Source organism: Phyllobates terribilis, unplaced genomic scaffold (genome assembly GCF_046119375.1).
Source record: "Phyllobates terribilis strain yellow unplaced genomic scaffold, ASM4611937v1 Scaffold_7__3_contigs__length_470593459, whole genome shotgun sequence".
NCBI lineage: Eukaryota > Metazoa > Chordata > Amphibia > Anura > Dendrobatidae > Phyllobates > Phyllobates terribilis.
The window spans coordinates 399,189,372-399,210,926 of NW_027362767.1; the positions used below are offsets into that span (position 1 = coordinate 399,189,372).

General features: G+C 43.8%; 1 protein-coding gene across 4 annotated transcripts in view; it reads left to right on the forward strand.

Annotated features, from left to right (window-relative positions):
- The window catches only part of LOC141155004 (cytochrome P450 2G1-like), a 32,664-nt gene extending 11,629 nt beyond the window's left edge, over nucleotides 1-21,035 (forward strand). For 3 of the 4 annotated variants that reach the window (XM_073641597.1, XM_073641596.1, XM_073641599.1), the window contains exons 4-9: nucleotides 860-1,020; nucleotides 3,907-4,083; nucleotides 5,240-5,381; nucleotides 14,942-15,129; nucleotides 15,201-15,342; nucleotides 18,593-18,917. In XM_073641597.1, coding sequence (XP_073497698.1) covers nucleotides 860-1,020; nucleotides 3,907-4,083; nucleotides 5,240-5,381; nucleotides 14,942-15,129; nucleotides 15,201-15,342; nucleotides 18,593-18,795 — 1,013 coding nt within the window. In that variant the 3' untranslated portion in view covers nucleotides 18,796-18,917. Of the gene's footprint in view, nucleotides 1-859; nucleotides 1,021-3,906; nucleotides 4,084-5,239; nucleotides 5,382-14,941; nucleotides 15,130-15,200; nucleotides 15,343-18,592; nucleotides 18,918-19,328 lie in introns of those variants that run through there. The other variant, XM_073641598.1, reaches the window with a different exon arrangement.
- The last annotated feature ends 520 nt before the right edge of the window (nucleotides 21,036-21,555 follow it).

A 21,555-nucleotide genomic window follows, 5' to 3' on the forward strand; every position in this document is an offset into this window, starting at 1 on the left:
TCAGTGTGTTTCCACGGACCGTGTGTCCGTGTGCTCCACACACTGACATGTCCCTTTTTTTGCGGATGCACGGATCGCAAAACGTCCCACGCGGATGACATCGATGTGTCACGTACCGGCACTTGGGAATCAGCGGTACAGTAAGCGCTGTTCCCAAGCGCAGGGTGCTGAACACTGCCCTCATCATGGTTCTCTGCTGGTGCTGCGATCAGCAAAAGCAGGAACAATGATGAGGGTAGTAGTAGTCTGCTCCCGCAGTGTCCCTGTGTAAAAATAAGAAAAAAAATAATAAAATCCATATACTCACCTGCCATAAGTGTCCCCCACTGTAATCCTCTGACCACTCATGCCAAGGAGCCGGGGAGAATGAGCCGCTACAGCGAGCGATGTCCTGTCACTTACTGAGCGCAGCTCCAGAGCCGCTCACTGCAGCGGCTCATTCTCCCCGACTCCTCGGCATCAGCGGTCGCATGGATTACAGTGGAGGACATCTCTTGATCTCCTGACAGATGAGTATATGGATTTTATTATTTTATACTTATTTTTACACAGGGACACTGTGGGAGCAGACTACTACTACGCTCATCATTGTCCCTGCTGGTGCTGATTGCAGCACAAGCAAGGAACCATGATTATGAGGGAAGTGTTCAGCACCTGTGCTTGGGAACAGTGATAACCGTACGCTGATTCCCAGGCGCCAGTCCGTGTCATCCTGATGCTTCACACGGTTGCCACATGTGTGACACATGGGACATGGATATCTCCGTTACCGGAAATATACAGACATGTGAAACCGGCCTAAGGGAACTCCTCGCCTCCTGCCTTTGATATTGTAGATGATGATACTTTTGTATTGAAGGTTCGCTCTTCAGCCCAGCGTTCTTCATCCGTCGCTCCATCTCAAATGTCATCTGTTCCGTCATCTTCGGGAGAAGATTTGAATACACAGATCCGAAGCTGCAGATTCTGCTGGACCTTGTTGCTGAGAATCTCAGAAGGGTGGACAACATTTGGGTTCAGGTGATTGAATAGCGTTTTGGGTGATAAACGAATGAGCTTTGAGGGTCCTCTAGGCTAGAGAACTCGCCTATCACAAAAACTGGGGGTCACACGTGCACTAACACTTCTATTATTGCCTCTGGGGTAAATGGAGATAGCCAAGTACATGACATGTAGGCTATGTTCCCGCGATGAGTTGTTTTACTTTACGCATTTTCTAAAAAATGTAAGTAACCAATTTTACATAATGGGTGCAGAAAACCTCCAACATCAAAAACTCACTAAAAGTTCATCGTGGGAACGTAGACTTTGGCTCTGGGCACTCAATGTACTATTTGCAATAGTAAGCCAAAACCAGTAGTGGGTGGAAAATACAGAAGTGTTGAGGTGTTTCTATTATACTTTCCCTCCGATTGTTCCACTCCTGATTTTGACTTCCAAATACTGATGTGAAATACTGACCAAATACTGAACATGTGAACGTGGCCTAACAGAGTCCCCCTTCCTCGCCTGCCGTGCAGTGTGTATAATGAAGTTTAGTAAATGTCTATAGTAACCTATAACATTTGGACAATTGGGTGATGAACTGCTGCTTACAACACACGGATAAGCGGCAATGATTCCTCCATCTGCTCTCTGCAGCCCTTTTATGTTCATCTGCTTTCTTCCAAGTTGATGAACTACAGACACAGTCGTTACATGGTTCCTCTGAAGTTTAGTACGTGACTGCCATCGTTTGGCCACAATGTGAAATGCACTTAATAAATTTCTCGTTAATTTTTTTTTTTTTTTAAGAATTGAACATGTATTTTAGGGATATTGTAGGTCAAGACAGGATGCATCAAGTCAGGGGCTATACAGCGACTTGTATACCAGTCCCACCGCATGATTGATACTTTTACCACAGCAATATAGAGAGCTCAGCAATGACAGATTGTGTTCGCATACACTGTCGGATTTATATCTCAAGTAGACTGACTTTTTTGTCATCAAAGGACTTTATTTTTTCTGGTTATTGTTTACAATTTGCATATTAGTTATTAAACATATATGCCGATTTGGTGCACGCCATATTGTAATTTTCTATAATAGGGACTTATAGGGCATACAAGGGCCATCCTCCAATTGAGCAGGGGCGCCACTTGTGTATCTAGGGTGCCAACCTTCGCGGCTAGGCAGGGTATACCAGACCTTTAGTAAGGTCTTCTGCAAGATTTGCATAAGGCTTAAAATTTACTTATTGGCTAAATCTGACATATTATAACCTACTGACTGATAGCCTTTTTAATTAATACTGTGGGATTATCCACTTACTTGTTTTACGTATATTTGCATCTACTATAGATTTTAAAGTATAGCCAGTAAAGGTTATTTTTTAGTCAGTACATTCTATGGTGAGCAACTTCCGGGCTGCAGGTAAGCCACCTAAAGGGGTTGTCCGGTCTTAAGCTACAAATTGGAAGTCAAGGGTGCTGTGTGAATTCTCCGGCGCCAGGATCAGTGGGTGTGTGACAGCAAGTATATGATTTGCGTAGATGCAGTCACATGCCGACTAGACTGTGTCTGACCTTGCTCAATGCAAGTGTATTGAGTGAAGCTAGATAAAGTCTAGTCAGAATGTGGCCGAAGAATATAAATCATATACTTGCAGTCACATGACTGCCCGCTCCCTGTGTCAGCACCAGCGAATGCTCACAATGTGCAGTGCGTGCCATGTAAGGATTCACAAGTCTGAAGTCACATAGAGTAACTGCAGATTTGTAGCTTAATACTGGACAACCTCTTTAATAGCACGTCATATTATTATCACAACCTGCAGTCCCAGTGGCTCCAGGAAAATGTTTAAACCTGGGTCCCCTATACCAGTTTGTCGCCTAGACATTCGCACCATTAACAATAATAATTTGCAGTCATTAAATAACACCATTGCACAAAGAAAGCATAATCCACTCACTGCCAACTACCACCACGAGACCCTCAGTCTTCCTGACTCCCAAATCCATACAGTAATCTTTAAAAGGCTTTTGTGAATAACATATTTTCTTCCATGCTTCTGTAGTCACTAGGTCAAAAAATATGAAAAGTCCTGGAAAATTCCTTTTAAATTTCTTTTGCACCCAAAGTTGCTCACCTCCCAGTACTCATACATCCCCCCTAATACATTGCACTTGACCAAAGCAGCCAAGAATGAACATGTGGGTAGTCTCTGCTTGAGAAAAGAAGCTACCAGAATTTTTTAAGTGACCAGAATTTTTTGTAAAATCACTTTATTGTTACAGAATGATAACAACTTTATATAACTATAAATACCAGGGACACTGCAGACCCCAATACAGTTCCATCCAGTGACTCACAAGTGACTTCTTCTCTAATTCTTTCCCTTTGTTCTCCGTCCAGCCCAGAACTCCATGAAGCCTTTTCCCAGCTATGTGCAACCAGCATCTTCCTGGTGGAATCCGCCTGGAAAATTGGCACAAAAAATGAACATAGTACACAGCAAGAGAAGAATAATGTTCATTTTCTGCTGTAGTCCCCATTTTCAGTACGTCATCTTTCTAATGCTTTCTAACCTGCAGATTAAGGCTACGTTCCCACATTGAGCTTTTGCTGAGTTTTTGATGTTACGGATTTTCTGCACCTATTAAAATAGCTTACTTGCATTTTTTTTTTTTGAAAATACGCAGCATAAAAACCTCACCAAAAACTCATTGTAGGAACGTAGTCTAACTCTATGGCCCTGATTCATCAAAACTGGTGTTCATGCAGGAGTGTGGGACAAGTGGCGTGCACTTCCGTGTGCTCCTTGCCACCAATTCTTCTGAAGTCCCTGCTGGAGTGAGATTTGCCACTCATCATGAATTTGACATATTTCTTCCATATGTTTTGTTAATATTTTATTTTTTACAGTTGTACAATTTTATTCCATCAATTCTATACTATTTCCCGGGGCCCCATCATAAACTGACAGAGAACTACCAAGCCCAGCTGGACTATGCGGAAGCCATAGTGAGAGAGCACGAGGCCACGCTGGACCATTCTTCTCCCCGAGATTATGTCGATGCTTTCCTAATAAAGATGCAACAGGTAAGAATCCAGGGTCATTTATTCTACTGTACTACTAATAAATTAGAAAACTGCTTAAAACATTAAGTAATTTTACTGTTTGTGACTGATCTTATTTATTATTTTTTTCCCTTCTGTCCAGAGCTGTTTTTTTAAATTCTGCTGGTTGCCCTTGGTAACAGACAGCAGTTTATGTCCACTTTGTAGTCAGACATATTACTTCACAGCATATTTCTAACGGTGTAAGGTTATGTGCACACAGATTTTTTTTGGAGGATTTTTTTTTAGCTGGTCCGCTTGAAAAACATATTGAAACGTTCTTCCTATTTATTTGGCAGACAAAAAAGAGATAAAAGCGTCAGCAGAAAAAGAATGCAATTAAAAATGCATGTAAAAAAACTAAAGTAATTTACATAAGTGCAAAAATGCTGCAGAAAATCTACAACATCAAAAGCTCACCAAACACTCATCGTGGGAACGTGGCCTAAGGGTATGTGCACACGTTGAGTATTTGCAGCAGATTTTCTTGCAACAAAAACATAGAGTATCGGCAGGTAAAATGCTGTGTAAAATATGAGAATTTTTGCATACATTTTTGATGCGTTTTTACTTGTTTTTTTTTTTTTTACCCATTCGTTGGAATGGGTAAAAAACGCTGCAAAAACATTAAAAGAATTGACTTGCTGCTGCTGTAAATAGCTTGGATGGTTCAAATTCACAAGTAAAAAATAAGCAACATGTGCATGAGATTTCAGAGATCTTCTTCATTTTACTGGTACTGTGAAGTGCAGCATTTTTGCCCTTGGAAAACACGCTGAAGAAACGCAGCAAAAAAAATGCAACATGTTAATAAGTCCTAAGAAGAGAGAAATTACTGAAGCTTTTTCCACTAGAAAACTGGCTAGTTTTTGACCACCCCCAAAAAACTGTGTTCGCCTAGCCTAAATATAATCTGAGCTCCCAATTAGATTTGGAATTGTTCCTTTGGCTAGATTCACACCAGCAATCCTTCTAGAGAGAATGCTTATGTGATACTGTGTATTATCCGAAATACCATAATTTTTTTTATTACTCACCTTTTATATGAATCCATAAGTACAACACAGGATCATAGTTTGGAGATGTCCATGAGGTCATATTCGTATACAAAAAATATGACTTTTTTTTTTTTCCCCAGGAAAGCAAGAACCCTCATTCAGAATTCAACTTACCGAATTTACTTTCCTCAGCTCTGGATATATTTTTTGCGGGCCAGGAATCCACTAGCAGCACATTGGGATACGGACTTCTCATCCTAATGAAGTACCCAGATATTAAAAGTAAGGATTATGGTATAATGCAATTTATTTTTATTATGAGGCGTATAAGCATTTCTGTTCTTCACTAGAGATGAGCGTTGTTCTACTCGAACTGTTCGCCAATCTCAAATTCGAGCTGTTTTGGGCGGTGTTCGAGCTGTTCGGCGAACGCGAACGATTTGAAAAAAATTCGGCTGTTCGAGGTTATGTTCGATAACTGTTCGTGCACCAAAATCATAACTGGATTTTTTCTCAGTAATGATGAAAATTAATGTTAATACGCAGTTTGAGTGTACAGCGGGGTGGGGGGAGGGGCAGGGGATGGATCTCTGCAGAAATAATGAAGATCTCCATTTTTTTTTCTCTTTCCCGCATTTACAGTGGGGAGGGGCAATCTGTCAGCCTATCAGCAGCGCACACACGGAGCGAAGTGCTTTTTTTCACACAAGCAAGGGCATGTGTCATTGGCAGTGTATGTCACATGTCCTTGCCCTATAAGACCCAGCCATTTTCCCCGTCGCGACCATTTTCTCACTGCTGCAGCTGCGTGTTAGACGGCACCGCTGTTGCTGTGTGCGCTATACCTTGTTAATTTCAAGCCAATTTTCGCACAAATCTACAGATAGCTTGGGAGCAGGGAATAGTTGTGATTGCCGTCCTTTTAAGGACTAGGTTACATCATTTCCTACGACTTTTATCAGGCAGGTCTGTGCTCTTAAATAGATAGGTTGGGAGTAAAGACTAATTGTAATTGCAGTCCTTTTCAGGACTAGGTTACATCACTTCCTATCAGTTTTTGCCAGGCAGGTCTGTGCCAGTGCTGTGCAAGTTTTTTTCACAGCATTTGGCTAAATCTAGCAAAGCTAATCCTTTTTGGCCTATTGCAGAGTGTGTTAGTCAGTGGAGTAGCCTATCTGTGTTGCAAGATATACCACCTGTGTATAGAATACAATTTTTTTACTGCACCTAGTGAAGTAAAACCTTTTAGGCATAGCATCATTCTATTAGTCCAGCTATACTAACCTCCACCAGGTTGCAAATTCAAAATAATTTTTATCTGCATCTAGCTCTGAAAAAATACTTTGGATTGTAGCAGTGTGTGGGACTTGTTCTATTAGTCCATCTATACAAACCTCCACCAGGTTGCAAATTCAAAATAATTTTTATATGCATTTAACCCAACCAATACTTTTGGGCTAATACCACAATTTGGCCACTCAGCTCTGCTCGGTTCCCATCCATTGTTTTTTGTGCAAACAACTCCAGAGTTGTGAATTAGTTAACCACCAAAATGAGTGGAAAAAGGCCTGCTGCTGGTGGAAAGGGGAATAGGCATGTTGGGAAGGGAAAAAAAGGTTGTGTCCGTGGGGTAGGTGTTAAAGCACCAGTAACATCTGCAGAAGAAAGACCATCTTCCAGCCAAACTAAGATGTCTACTTCTTTTAGCGGACAATGTGATAAGATCCCTTTCTTATGGCCACGCCAATCGCTACAAATTCCAGATGAGGCAGAAAAACAGCAGGTGCTTCAACGGATATCAAGTGCTCCTTTAAGTGGGCTCTCCTCCACCTCAACTTCAACATCACAAATGCTCCAGTCCTCAGAGGTGTCGCCCCAATCGCACTTGCTTCCTCACAGCTCCCAAGTCTCTAGCTGCCCATCTGAGTATGGGGTAACACAGATGGTTGAGTCTGCAGAGATGTTTACTCATACTATAGCCTGGGAATCAGAGGTCGGCTCCAGAGCTTCTGTGAATCCAGACGAGGAAATGATCTGCACTGATGCCCAGAATCTTTATGAGTCGGATCCAGGACCAGACGCAGAAGGTTCTGACCATAATGTAGACCCTCATTCCCAAACTGTAACTCCTGTTGATAGAGACAATGAGGAAGACGAAGATGAGACTCAAATACCTGATTGGAGCGACAACTTTAGTTTTTTGTCAGGGCAGGAAGAGGTTGGCTCTGAGGACGACGGGTGTGATAACACACAGGGTGATGATGACAAGGTTGGAGATCCCACTTACTGTCAACCCACAGTCAGCCAGTCGATGAGGTCAGCAGAGGAGGTGGAGGAAGATGCTAGTGACGACGAGGTCAGGTTGCGCCTTCCTGGACAGAGACGTAGTATTGGTAGCACGTCAACAACTGCATCCTCAAACACAACTCTGCCTCTGACCACAAGTCGTGGTGGCTCTTCAGGTCGCATGGGTGCTAAGCCTTGCATAGCCTGGGCATTTTTTCAGATCGAAAAAGATGACCCAACTCGTGTTAGCTTTTGCTGACAAATGTTACGGATAAGTAGAGGCCAAAAAATACATAGTTTGAGTACTTCATGCATGAACCGGCACATGGATATGAAGCATAAGCTGCAGTGGGAAGCTCACTGTGCTACAATGTGGCCTAGCGGCCGGGCCAACCACCGTCTGCCACATCTTGTGCATCCACAGCCTCTTCATCCTGTGTGACTGGGGGAACAGCAGTCACACCTGTTTTGGGACGCAGACCTGCCACCTCTTTACCCGCAACAGCCAGCGTGATTGGCAGGTCATCATTTTCTTTGGAGGTGGAAACACCAGCTGGTGTTCAGCGCTGTCCGACATCGATAGCACCACCTTTGGATCAAGGCAACCTAACATGTCCGCCTGCATCTTCCTCACAGACCGGCAGCTTGCCGGAGACACCCTTCTCAACCCCATCTAAGCACAACAGCCAGCCCTCGGTCCCTCAGATGTGTACAAGTAAAAGACCATTTCCTCCTAGCCATGAGAAAGATAAGAGGTTGAATTTCACCATCTGCAAGCTCTTGGCTACAGAAATGCTTCCTTTCCGCCTGGTGGACACAGGGGATTTTCGAGACCTTATGTCCGTCGCAGTGCCCCAGTACCAGATGCCCAGTCGGCACTACTTCTCAAAGAAAAGTGTGCCTGCGCTCCACCAGCATGTCGCACACAACATCACCGCTTCTTTGAGAAACTCTGTGTGTGACAGGGTACATTTCACCACAGACACTTGGATGAGTAGGCATGGACAGGGGCGTTACATGTCGCTGACTGGGCACTGGGTAACTATGCTGACAGCAGGACAAGGGGCTGCTGTCCAAGTCTTGCCGTCCCCACGAGTTGTGCGTCAATCCTCTTTATCTTGATGTTCCTCCACTGCTTCTGCCTCCTCAGCCTCCTCTCGGTCCTCCACCTGCACCCAAAGCCTGTCTGGTCATGCCACAAGCTTTCTAACTGCGCAGAAGGGATCCTGCACACCTCCTTACTATGCTGGCAGCAGGGCTCAACGTCATCAGGCAGTTTTTACTTTGAAATGTCTGGGAAATGTGAGTCACACAGCTGAGGAGTTGTGTTCCGCTCTGGAGAACCAGTTTCATGAATGGTTGTCTCCACTGGACCTGAAACCAGGGAAGGCCGTGTGCGACAATGCTGCAAACCTGGGTGCAGCCCTTCGCCGGGGCAATGTCACACACGTGCCTTGTATGGCTCACGTGTTGAACCTGGTTGTCCAGCAATTTTTAACCCACTATCCCGGACTAGATGGCCTTCTACAGAGGGCACGGTCGCTGTGTGCTCACTTCCGCCGTTCGCATCCCGCAGCTCAGCGACTTACATCTCTACAGAAGTCGTTGGGACTGCCACTTCACCGGCTAAAATGCGATGTGCCTACCCGGTGGAATTCAACTCTGCACATGTTGCAGCGACTGTGGCAGCACCGACAAGCCCTGGTGCAATACGTTCTGACGTATAGCCTGGGCTAACGAGATCCAGAGGTGGGGCAAATCACGCTGGAGGAGTGGTCTCAGATCAGGGACCTATGCACCCTTCTGCACAGTTTTGAAATGGCGACGAAGATGTTTAGTGCTGACGATGCCATTATCAGCATGACTATTCCGGTGATTTACATGCTGGAGCACATGTTAAACAGAATTCGGAGTCAGGTGGTGGCACAAGAGGAGGTGGAGGAAGTAGAGGAGGAGGAGTTGTATGCGGAAGGGCTAACATCTGCAAGGTCCAGACGGTCGGCAGCACCAATGCGGCAGGCATGTGAGGGTGGGGGAGGTGGTTTTACCAGGGCGCATGGTAGCAGCCAAACTAGTGAGGAAGGTGCAGGAGCCCAGGAAGAAGTGGAGGACAAACTGATGGAAGACTTATCAGATGAGGGAGACCTTGACCACATTTCTGTTGTGCGAGGTTGGAGGGAGAGGGCAGAGGAAGGAAGCATGATGGTTACCTCGCCACCAACACAACAGGGACTTGGTGCTCCTGGATGCGCAAGACACATGAGTGCCTTCTTGCTGCACTACCTGCAACATGACCCTCAAATTGTGAGAATTAAAAATAATCCTGACTACTGGGTTGCTACACTGTTAGATCCTCGGTACAAAAGTAAATTTGCAGAAATTATTCCTGCCATAGAAAGAGATGCACGCATGCAGAGACTATTGCAGAATCTTACATGTGCTTTTCCACAAAACACTAGTGGTGCACGTAGTGAATCTCACAGTTCCAACTTGCCAACTGTGGGACCGTCGAGTGTTCAGCACTCAAAACATAACAGAAACACAGTATTTGCTGGTAACATCAATTTTGCGGAATCATTTCACCACTTTTTTAGCCCATCCTTTGCAATGCCACAGGGGACAAGAAGTCTGACACCTAGTAAACGCCTAGAGACGATGGTACAGGAGTATCTCCAAGTAAACATTGAAGCCATGACTGTGTCACTGGACCCTTGCTCTTTTTGGGCTTCCAATCTGGATAAATGGCCGGAGCTCGCCACTTACTCCTTGGAGATTTTGTCATGCCCCGCAGCCAGCGTTCTATCTGAACGTGTGTTCAGCGCTGCTGGTGGTGTGCTGACAGATAAGCTCATGCGGCTCTCCACTGATAATGTAGACAGACTCACGTTCATAAAGATGAACAAATCATGGATCCGAAACGACTTTTCTACCCCTGCGTCATCCTGGGGAGATTAAAAGCTTGATGATTTGTTAAAATCACCTCACCAACCATTTTAAGCTTTCAAATTACTAATCATGTTTTTCTGTATCTTGGCTGGAAAATAATTTGGGCATTGTAGCAGTTTGCAGTACTGATTCTATTAGGCCATCTGTACTAAGCTCCACTAGCTTTCAAATTAATAATAATTTTTAGCTGCATCTAGCCCGGAAAATAATTTTGGGGCTCCTAGATGCGCAAGACACATGCGTGCCTTCTTGCTGCACTACCTGAAACATGACCCTCAGATTGTCAGAATTCGAAATAATCCTGACTACTGGGTTGCCACACTCTTAGATCCCCCACACTCTTCGATCAACCTTTTCATTTTAATAAAGAACCCAAAAATGGTCATTTTTGAAATTATAAGCATTAGCAGGTTATTAGAAACTGAAATCAAACAGTTTTCAACTCAAAACTTTATTCTAGGTGTTGTTACATTTGCACATAGGACCCCTTGTTCGAAAGGAGCTTCTGAACTCTCTCATCCATTGAATTTGTCAGGTTTTGGATGGTTTCTGCTTCAATTGTTTTGCATGAGGACAGAATACCCTCCCAGAGCTGTTGCTTAGATGTGAACAGCCTCCCGCCATCATAGACACTCCTTTTGATGATGCTCCTGAGGTTCTCAATGGGGTTGAGGTCAGGGGAGCATGGGGGTCACACCATAAGTTTGTCCCCTTTTATGCCCATATCAGCCAGAGATGCAGATGTGTTATGTGCAGCATGAGACGGTGCATTATCATGCATGAAAATGATCTTGCTGCGGAATACACGGTTCTTCTTCTTGAACCATGGCAGGAGAAACTCCACATACATTATGGAGTTCATCTTTACCCCTTCAGGGATCCTAAAGGGGCCGAAAATCTCTCTCCCCATGATTCCAGCCCAAAACATTACTCCACCTCCTCCTTGTTGGCACCGTAGCCGTGTTTGCATGGGGTGTCCATCAACCAGCCATCCTCCACTCCATCCATCTGGACCATCGAGCGTTGCACGGCACTCATCGGTGAACAAAACAGTTTTGAAGTCAGTCTTGTATTGTTTGGCCCTCTGGAGCCTCTTCTGCTTGTGTACATTGGATAGAGGAGGTCGACAGGATGGCTTACGCACAGCTGCAAACCTCTGAAGGACCCTGCATCTTGTTGTTCGGGGGACGTTGGAGGCACCAGCAGCTGCAAAAACTTGTCTGCTGCTATGACCAGGCTTTTTTGCCGCTGCTCTTTTAACCTGACGTAATTGCCTGTAGGAAAGAGTCCTCTATTTGCCCTTATCAGCACGCACACGTGTGTACTGTGAATCAGCTACATACTTTTTGATTGCCAAGACACTTCATCCTGATCATCGCACAATGTTGATTGTAGTCATACCTTGACCTAAACACTCCACAATTTGTTGCTTCTCAGCAGCCGACACATCCTTTTTCTTTCCCATTTTGGCAGAAAATGTAGGCTGCTTAATAATGTGGGACAGCCTTCTTAAGTAGTCTTGCCTTTCATTGGACACACCTGCCAAACTAATTAGCACAGGTGTCTGCAATTGCTTACAGTGATATAAAGAGCCCTGACACACATCACCATCAATGAGTTTAACTGACAAACAAACAAATTCTTCCCTTATCACTCCTAAACACTTTTTGCATAATCATTTGGAACACAGTGTACATGTGCTTTTCCACAAAACACCAGTGGTTCACGTAGTGAATCTTACAGTTCTAACTTGCCAACCATGGTCTGTATGGAGTTGTTCAATAAAGGGCCCAAAATTAAGATAACCTAGACGGGAGAGGTCTCTATGAATAGGAATTCCTAAGTATTTGATACCCTGTGAGGGCCAGGCAAAGGGAAAGTTGGACTGGATGGAATCCTGTATGGATTTGGGGAGGGATACATCGAGGGCCTCAGACTTCGCTGCATTGATTTTAAAATTTGACCATGTAACAAAGTGATCTATTTCAGCCATATACTAGGACATCATCAGCAAATGCAGAGCACTTGTACTCTGTGCCTCCCACCTCAATCCACCTAATATTGGGGTTATGGCGAATTGATGAGAGCAGGTGCTCCGTCACTAGGATGTATAAGAGAGGGGACAGAGAACATCCCTGCCTTGTACCATTGGTGATTATGAAAGGTGATGAAAATGTTCCATTTACCTTCAGCCTAGATGACGTATTGCGATACAGGGCCGTGATTTTGGCTATAAAAGGGTCCCCTAGACCCCTACCCCAAGCTTTTTAAGAGAATAATATATGGCGTGCCAGGAGACTCTATGGAATGCTTTCTCAGCATCCAACGAGAGTATCTAATTACAAATTTTTAACTGCATCTAGCCCAGGAAATATTTTGTGCCTAGTAGCAGTGTCTGCTAGTCAGCGGATTATACCAGCTGTTAAGCAAGCTACACCACCTGTAGTTTGGACACTTAATTTTTTCAAAGGAAATGGTTCAGGCCCCCGGGACACTCAGTGAAGAGCATTGGGGAGACACCCCAAGGCACAGGGGCTGGGACTGACGATAGGACGCCTTGCGGTGGACCGCCAAGCTCGATCCTTATAAAAGCTTTTTAACTGCAGCAGCTTTAGTGGACCCTACTGGAGCTGGAATTACCACGGCTGCTGGCATGAGACTTGCCCTTCAATAGATCCTTGTAAAAGGATTTAAAGTGTACTCATTCAAATTAGAGAGACAATTTAAATTAAAAAGATTAGACCTGCCTCCACCGCAGGGGGGCTCTCTCGACCCACCAGCGTACAGGCACCAGTATTGGGAGAGGGGGGCTGGCCGTCAGGGTCCACCGCGGCTCTGGCACAAACCCGGCGACACTGAGGTCGCACGGGCAGGAACGGACTGGCCATGTCGGCTTCGCACTTTTTTGGTTTTAGAAGGGCATGACATGCCTATATCTGTGTCTCCCCCTCTTTTTACTCCTCCACCTCTTTTCTTTTCGCATGACTATATGTATTTGTCACTTTTCCATGTGTCAGTTGTGTCTTCTGAGCAGTTTGTCAGCTTTTGGACACCTTTTGAAGGTGTTTTCTATGTGTTTCTATGTGTTTTTGTTTGTCTGCCATTGGTTTTAACGGTGTTCGAAGGTGTTCGGCGAACATACGGGTGTTCGACGAAACGAACCGAACTCGAACACTACGGGGGTGGCTCAACACTATTCTTCACGTGAAGAGCAGCACACGATCTAAAAGTTCTTTGGTGTATAGGTTAGACTCTGGTAAGGAATCTGTCTTGGGAACAAGTACTTAAAAATTGTAAAAATCCCTAAAATGCCAATAAAGGATCTTCGGATCTTCGCTAAAAGTCTGTAGTCGCTCTGTGTGACTGTAGACTTTCGAACCCACACCAAACACTGTTGGGATTCTCTCATGTCATCGGCAGTAGTGGGCGGTCACATGACCACAAGTATGAGATTTTCATATTTTCGGCCACATTCCAAGTATGCAAATCACATTCTTGCGGTCGCATGCCCACCTGTTCTCGCCACCGACACGAGTATCCTGACAGCGTGCAGTGTGCACACTCTAAGGATTCAGAAGTCTTTTAGCAAAAGACTAGAACAACCTCTTTAGGCTATCACTCAATGTAAAAGGGTTTTCAGATACAGTACAGACCAAAAGTTTGGACACACCATCTCATTTAAAGATTTTTCTGTATTTTCATGACTATGAAAATTATACATTCACACTGAATGCATCAAAACTATGAATTAACACATGTGGCATTATATACTTAACAAAAAAGTGTGAAACAACTGAAAATATGTCAAAGCAAAAGGTGGCTACTTTGAAGAACCTAGAATATAAGACATTTTCAGTTGTTTCACACTTTTTTGTTAAGTATATAATTCCACATGTGTTAATTCATAGTTTTGATGCATTCAGTGTGAATGTACAATTTTCATAGTCATGAAAATACAGAAAAATCTTTAAATGAGATGGTGTGTCCAAACTTTTGGTCTGTACTGTATAGGTTTGACAAACTTTACAACATTTTTAGGATAGGTCATCAATATCAGATTGGTGGGTGTGGAACACTAGTCACCCCCGCCAATCAGCTGTTTCCAATTCCGCCTCTATCCGGGGGTGCTCAGTTGCGGAACTGCAGAGTGTAGCTCTGTCAACTGTGTAGTGGCTGCGATCTTGTACTCCTGATCTACCCACCTATTGACTTGAATTATGGGCAAATATTATACTGCTGCTGTCGCTATGCAGTTGACAAGGCTGAACTTTGCAGTTCACAACTGAGCATTTTCAGTGGCCACTTGCACCAGGAGCAGCTGATTGTGGGGTTCCAGGTCACATCCCCCACCAATCCGCAGATGACAGCTACTCATTGAATAAGAGCAGTTTTGTGACATGACTGCTGTCACTAAACTTCATTCCAAATGTCCATTTTAATTGGATGCCAGGTTTTATTTAAAGGTCAGAATCCTTATTCCTGGGGTCAACTTCCTAGTAAAAATAACATGGTGAACTCTTAAGCTCGAGGCATCACCTATACGATGCATATTGTACACATTCATTGATGAAGCCAAAAACTTCCATAATTATCCTTCCGATTGTCCTCAGAAAAGGTTCAAGCTGAGATTGAGAATGTGGTTGGCAGAACACGACGACCCTGCATGGAAGACAGAGTCAAAATGCCGTACACTGAAGCTGTCATCCATGAATTTATGAGATTCATTGACTTTTTTCCTCTTGGTGTCCCCCACGCTGTGACAGAAAACACAATCTTCAGGGGATATACTCTACCCAAGGTAGTAAAAGACTCATATTAATGCTGCGTGACATATGTTGGTGATATCTGACCTTATTTCGTGATTTCCAGGGTACGGTCATCTTTCCAGTTTTACATTCCGTCCTTTATGACCCAACGGTGTTCAAAAGACCCCAAGAGTTCTATCCAGAACATTTCCTCAACCAAAATGGGTCATTTAAGAAATGTGAAGGCTTCATGGCTTTCTCTGAGGGTGAGTGAACCTTGACCTTATGCATTCCATAAGTTAGAAGGGGTGTAGAGACTAGCACCAAATTTATAAAACCAGTTACAACATCTACAGCTTTTTTTTGAATGGACCAAATAAAGGGGTTATTCCCATCTTGCACACTTCTGGTAAATCTGCAGCATATGCCATAATTGTGGGTTCCACTACTGGGTCATGCATCTGTTTTGAAAATGAAGCCCAGTTACCTGCTGCCAGGATGGATAGATGGCTGTGCATGCATCGCTCTCTCCATCCATTTGTATTGAAGTTCTGTTCAGCCATCCTTTCATTCTCAGTAGTGTCTAATGGGGCGCTGTTCTTGAGATAGATGTGATATCGATGGCATGGAATGTGGATTTGTAATAAATGTCCAAAATGGGTCAACCTCTTTAGATTCCACCAAGCAAAGTTTTTAAACCAGGGACCTTGAAAGTAGACCTTTCCATTTTTCTCATGAGCTTAGGATCTTCAATAATTAAAGAAAATAAAAAATCTACAGTATATTGCAATAGCATGTAAAGCCCCTTTATGATCCCCCAATGCAACTGCTAACCCAGCATATTGGTGTCCCATGTCATCACCAAAACTTCCTATCTAGATAAAGCTTAGGGGAAAGAGTTGCTTTGTGGAAAGTGTAATAATTACTCTGTACAAAGCTGGACTTTTAGATCCAATCTCAGAGTCGCCCACTAATTTTACAATATCTAATTCACTTATCTGTATGTTTCCTGAGTGTGAGAAGAAAACAGAGAACCAAAAGGAATTCCAATAAACTCATTGCAGATGTTGTTTTTGGTCATATATGAACCCAGGATCCCAACACTACAACGCAACAGTTTTAAGCCTTGACCCTTCATACTGTACATCATGTACTTGAGTCATATAGCGGTCCTGGAGAAATAGATCTAAATGCAAACATCAGAATTTCAAGCAAAGTGCTTCAACAGAATTGTTTCTGAAGGGTTCTTTAGGGTCTTCAAAGGATTGCAAAAGTGGTCCCATTGATCTATGCTGGAGAATTTAGATATTACATGCGATGGTCATCTACATACTTCAGGGACACAACTGGTTCACTTGAACATGAGACATTTTGTGAAATGTAATGATGGGACATTCGCGACCGATTCGAGACAAAGAGCCAGCTCTCGGCTGGTAAGAATGAGAGCCGGCACCCCAGTGAGCATCATTAATTTCTCTGTGTGGTTCTCACTGGGAGAAAAATGATGGTGTTCGGTGGCCGAAACCCCGCCTATCCAAATCAAACAGGTTTCGGCTGCGTTAATATAGTCTTAAATGTGTGTTCACTTATGGTGACCACATATTTAATAGGGATCCATATAGTATGAAAACAGCCGACTCTTTTTATGGTGAGCCCATCCCAAGTGTAATGATTCTCTGTGCTGGATAGTAGACATGAGTCTATTTTAAGCCTCAGTACTACTATACCTCTTTTGGTCTTTTAGGACAAACACTCCTCAACATTGAAATTAAAACACCAAGAACGAAAAGTCATGAAATTCTGAAAATCATTTGATCAAAAGACATTTTAATATGTAAATTAAAAAATGGAAACAAAATTTTCAAAACCTTTAGATTTATTTAGTATGGAGTATGAGTGGCACTTACAGAAATCCCTGCACTTACAGCCTCTGCTGCTAACAATGAGGCTATTAATGGTCGTCTGAGGAATGTTCTGCCGCTGAATGCAGTTGGGCAAATTATCAAGATCTGCTGCTAGCAGCTCCTTTGCAATTGCTGACAAATGATGTCCCAGATGTTCTCCATGGGAAACAAGCCTGGAGACACTGCAGGCTATGATAGCACGTTTAGGCCACACAGGCTGCTCACAGTCGCATCAGCAACATGCAACAGCAAATAAATGTAATTCCAAGCTGTTAGTGCACCTGGAATGAAGTCTAGAGGTATCCAGCTGTAGCAGTGTCCAAAGAACACCGCAAGGCAGGATTCAAATACGGCACAGCAGACAAGAAGACTGAAACAAAACTCCGGCTTTATTATATACAAAGGAATTATATGCCAAGAGATGAAAATAACAATATTTACAATAATGATATTATCGTTGTGCGCAGATCAGGCGCAGATGGTTGCTGTCGCTTGTTCCTGGTGGGAAAGAGCTGGATGAATTCACTTGAGTCTTTTTCTTGTATACGGGATCTCTTTCTTCCAGCCAGCAGGCAAACCTTGCTTCACTTTCACAGAAATGGCTGACATGCTGTGTTGTGTGTTATCTCAGGTCCTTAGTCTCCATGGAAAATGTTCAAGAAAGGGATAAATTTCTCTACTCCTTGACACAGTCCCAAACACCAAATCTTGCTATAGTCCATAATTTTCTCTTTCTATAGATTAGCAGTGCCTTCTTTATAGTCTCTGCTGAACAGGGAAGCTGAAAGCGACTCCCTGTTACCTCAGACACACACACATCCACCCGAGATCTCTACTTCCTGGTTCTCCTTTCTCTCCCAGCACATACAAACAACTGCAGTGGTAGGAGACTAGTCCAACAGCAAGGCTCAGAGGGGAGCATGATGCTTTAAAGTCACAGTGTATTCAATGTCCGGTAAGGGCTGATCCCCTTCACAGCTATCAAACATTTTACAACACCATAATCCTGGGAGTAGGACTGGTGTGAAGGCCTTTTCACTCCCATTGAGCACATCTAGGATGCCATTGATCTGCAATTGCAAAGGGAGCTGCCAGCAGCGGATCTTGATGATTTGCCCATGTGCATTCAGTGTGGCAGAACATTCCTCAGGCAACCATTAATAACCTCATTGTTAGCAGCCAAGGCTGTAAGTGCTGGGATTTCTGGTGCTCATATTCAATACTGAATAAATCGAGATGTATTAAAAATTTTGATTATATTTTTTCATTTTTTCTATACAATTCACATGTCTATCGATATTATGATTTCCATAATTCCACAACTTTTCTTTCTAAATTTTGCAAGTTCAATTTTGAGGAGTTGTGTAAATACTTTGGGACTAATCTTGAGAAAAGAAGTTTTTTAAGACATGGTGAGAACTTGTACAGGGACGAACACTCCACCTGCCTTAAAATCATGGGTATGACCAATCAATCCAAGAATCCTGGAAAGCAGATGAGCACCAAGTCATCTTGGCACAGGTTGGTTGTGTTATAACCACCAGAACGTCCCAGGTCACTTACTACTGTATTTTTACTGCCATAAACCTTTGGTCCTCTTCTTTTTTGCCAGGAAAGAGATCTTGTCCCGGGGAAGGCTTGGCACGCACTGAGCTCTTCCTATATCTGACATCCATCCTTCAGAAATTTGACATACGATCTGAAATCCCTCCAGAAGACATCGACCTCTCGCCTGAATATTGCGGCGTTGGAAAAATGGCTCCAACCTTCCAAATGAGATTTATTCCCATACTAGATACCATAGAAATTTCCTAAAATTTAGGTTATAATTTATACTTCACATTAATATCTCACTTTTTGGTGTCCCAAATTTCTATTATTTCTTTATTTTTACTTTTAATCACAATAAAAACCCTAAAATAAGTTTTAATTTTAAAGTGTCTGATAGTGATATATACTTTCTGATTTGATAATGGACATGTAGGCTCATAGGATGACCTCGCTGATTGTGAGGCGGAATGGCACATGGCTGAATGAGCATTAGAGTGACCGTTTTCTAGATTGCTGTAGTCTGAGGCCATAGATTCGTATTGGTGCTATGTCAAGAATGAATTTGTCAGAACTATCCACCCTCCCAAACTGTTTATATGGCCATGTTGCTCTCTGAAAGATAATGTGATCTACACCTTTATACTATAGACTGGAAAATCTATTTTTTAATTCCTATGCAAATGTGGCATGAGGTTTAAAAGGGTAGTCTTATGTTTTGAAATTGGTGTAGTTAGTTAGACAGCATGTAAATAAGCAAGTTTGCTATTGATTTGCTTTTTCTATTTACTGTTGTACAGCTCGTTGCCAAGAAGACCACCAGCCTGGCTAAACAAGTGCAAGAGCTATATTCCAGGTTGAAGAGTTGACTGTAGATATTGTGTGGCACCCCAGGGGTCCGGTTGCCACAGTGGCATTGCCTGCCTCACAAGAGGTGATGCCATGCCTGGAAGCAAGCAGGGGTCCCCTAATCAGGTTTTACTAAGCATGCAACACTTTCCTGGCTCCAGACCAGCAAGCGGAGCTCCTCCCCTTGGCAACTGGGATCTGGAGGCGGGGTTAGTTAGTCTTAGTGTGAGGAGTTGAAGTCAGGACATCGAGAAGAGAGGAGCTGGGGACTGGAGCTGTGCGGCACCTCACCCCAGAAGAACCAGCACAGAAGAACCGGACCCGGGAGTCCGAGGCTGTGGGGCACCGAAGGCCCAGCAGTAGAAACCGGAGGGCAGGAGACTGCACGTCTCCTGGCCCCATCAGATTCCCGGGGGCTCAGCAGCACCACAGGGTCCAGCACCGCCACATGGGAGTGACGCACCAGCAAGGCCCGAGCTGCCTGCCATACGGGTGAGCACAGAAACGTTGCACTCAGGGACGAGGGCCACCGCACAGCTACAAGCAGCAGGGCCAAAGAGTTTACTGGAAAGGGAAGGCCTCCAACTTCACCTGGCAAGGAGGATTCTTTACTTGCTTCCAGGCTGCCCGGACTTCCACTTCTAGCCAGTACCCTAGTCCCGGCTTGTCTAATCACCACCAGTAAAGATAAGAGGAAACCGCCATTAAGTTGTGGACTGATTATTGCTGCGCCATCAACCCCTGCACTACAACGCCCAGCATAACCCATAACATCTACACTGCCCTGGAGCTAAGCTCTACCTGTGGAGAGCCACACCATCCCTGCTGCAGTAACATCAGCTCCAGAGGACCTGCTCCGCAGCGGCGGCTCCCTTTAGCCGCATACCACAGGTGGCGTCACAAACTTTATACAATCACTATAAATCCCCTATCAATAACCACTTTTTGTTGACCACCCTGTGTCACGAACCGGGTCACCGCCACTGTGACATCCCCCGGCATCTACCGGCCCGGCACCGGGTACCTCACGGCCCAGGGGGCGCGTCATTTGCAGCCACATATCTACAGCCTATGATTTTTTTTAAAGAGCAGTTAGATCGAAGTTCACCTTCCACTTTTCTTCAGCTCCTGATCTAAAGCTGCTGTTATCAGTCCTGCAAAATCAAACTGCATGCTGCTGAGCCCTGCACTTCTTGAAACACACTATTATCTCTATATGCAAATTTAGAGAGAACTGAAAATAAACATAATTGTCCAAGAGAACCCTAACCAATGGGAGACTAATACTTCATAATACATAAACACATAGTGGCCGCCAAAATTAATCTCGGGTCAAGAAGTGTACTCAAATATAGTATAAAAAATAATCTCTATTAATTAATCATAATAAAAAAGATAGAATAAAGTGCCTCATGCGAAGAAGAGACGAAACAATGAAACATTAAAGTAGACAATTATCATAACACTGGACTATGCACAATAATAAACTCAGTATTATTAGTACCAGTGTACAGCCTATATGTATACAATTCAGATACAAGCACAGAGTTCTATGTATAGGTGTCTAAAGTAGATCCTTTTACAATTATGGATATGGAAATAGTAAATCTATTTTCCCTAAAATCAAACTGCTGGTGGAATCCACAAAAGAGATGGTGCTATGTCCCTCCACCCAGACACGCATTTCGCCTTGCTTCTTCCAGGGGGCGCTTCTGTTAGAACCTTGCTGTTAGGTTTTTTTTCCTTTGCTGGTCACATGACCTTGTTGGCCTATTTAGTCCTGCTCCGCCCTTCTGGCTTTGCTGGACTTCATTGTATATCTACTTTCTAGCTAGCCTGTGCTCTGTATCTAACTCTGTTAGTTTGCTTGGTCTACGGACCTCTATGTTCTATCTATTTTGTTTGTTCGTCTGTCTGCTACTATTTCTGTTAGGAGGTGTCCCATATTCCTCCCAGTCCTTAGTACTTGTAGGGATTCCCTCCCCACATCTATAGGTCTTCGTACAGACTAGATTAGGACTTTAGCAGGTCTGATCGCAGGATCAGGTTCCCTGTTACATCGTAGGGATTCAGCTGAGTCTCATAGTAGGGACAGATCTCCTCTCTTTCCTTAGCTTTGGTAGCAGAACATAACAGCTTCTATGCAGAACATTTCCTTGTCCAAAGTGGGTAATTTAA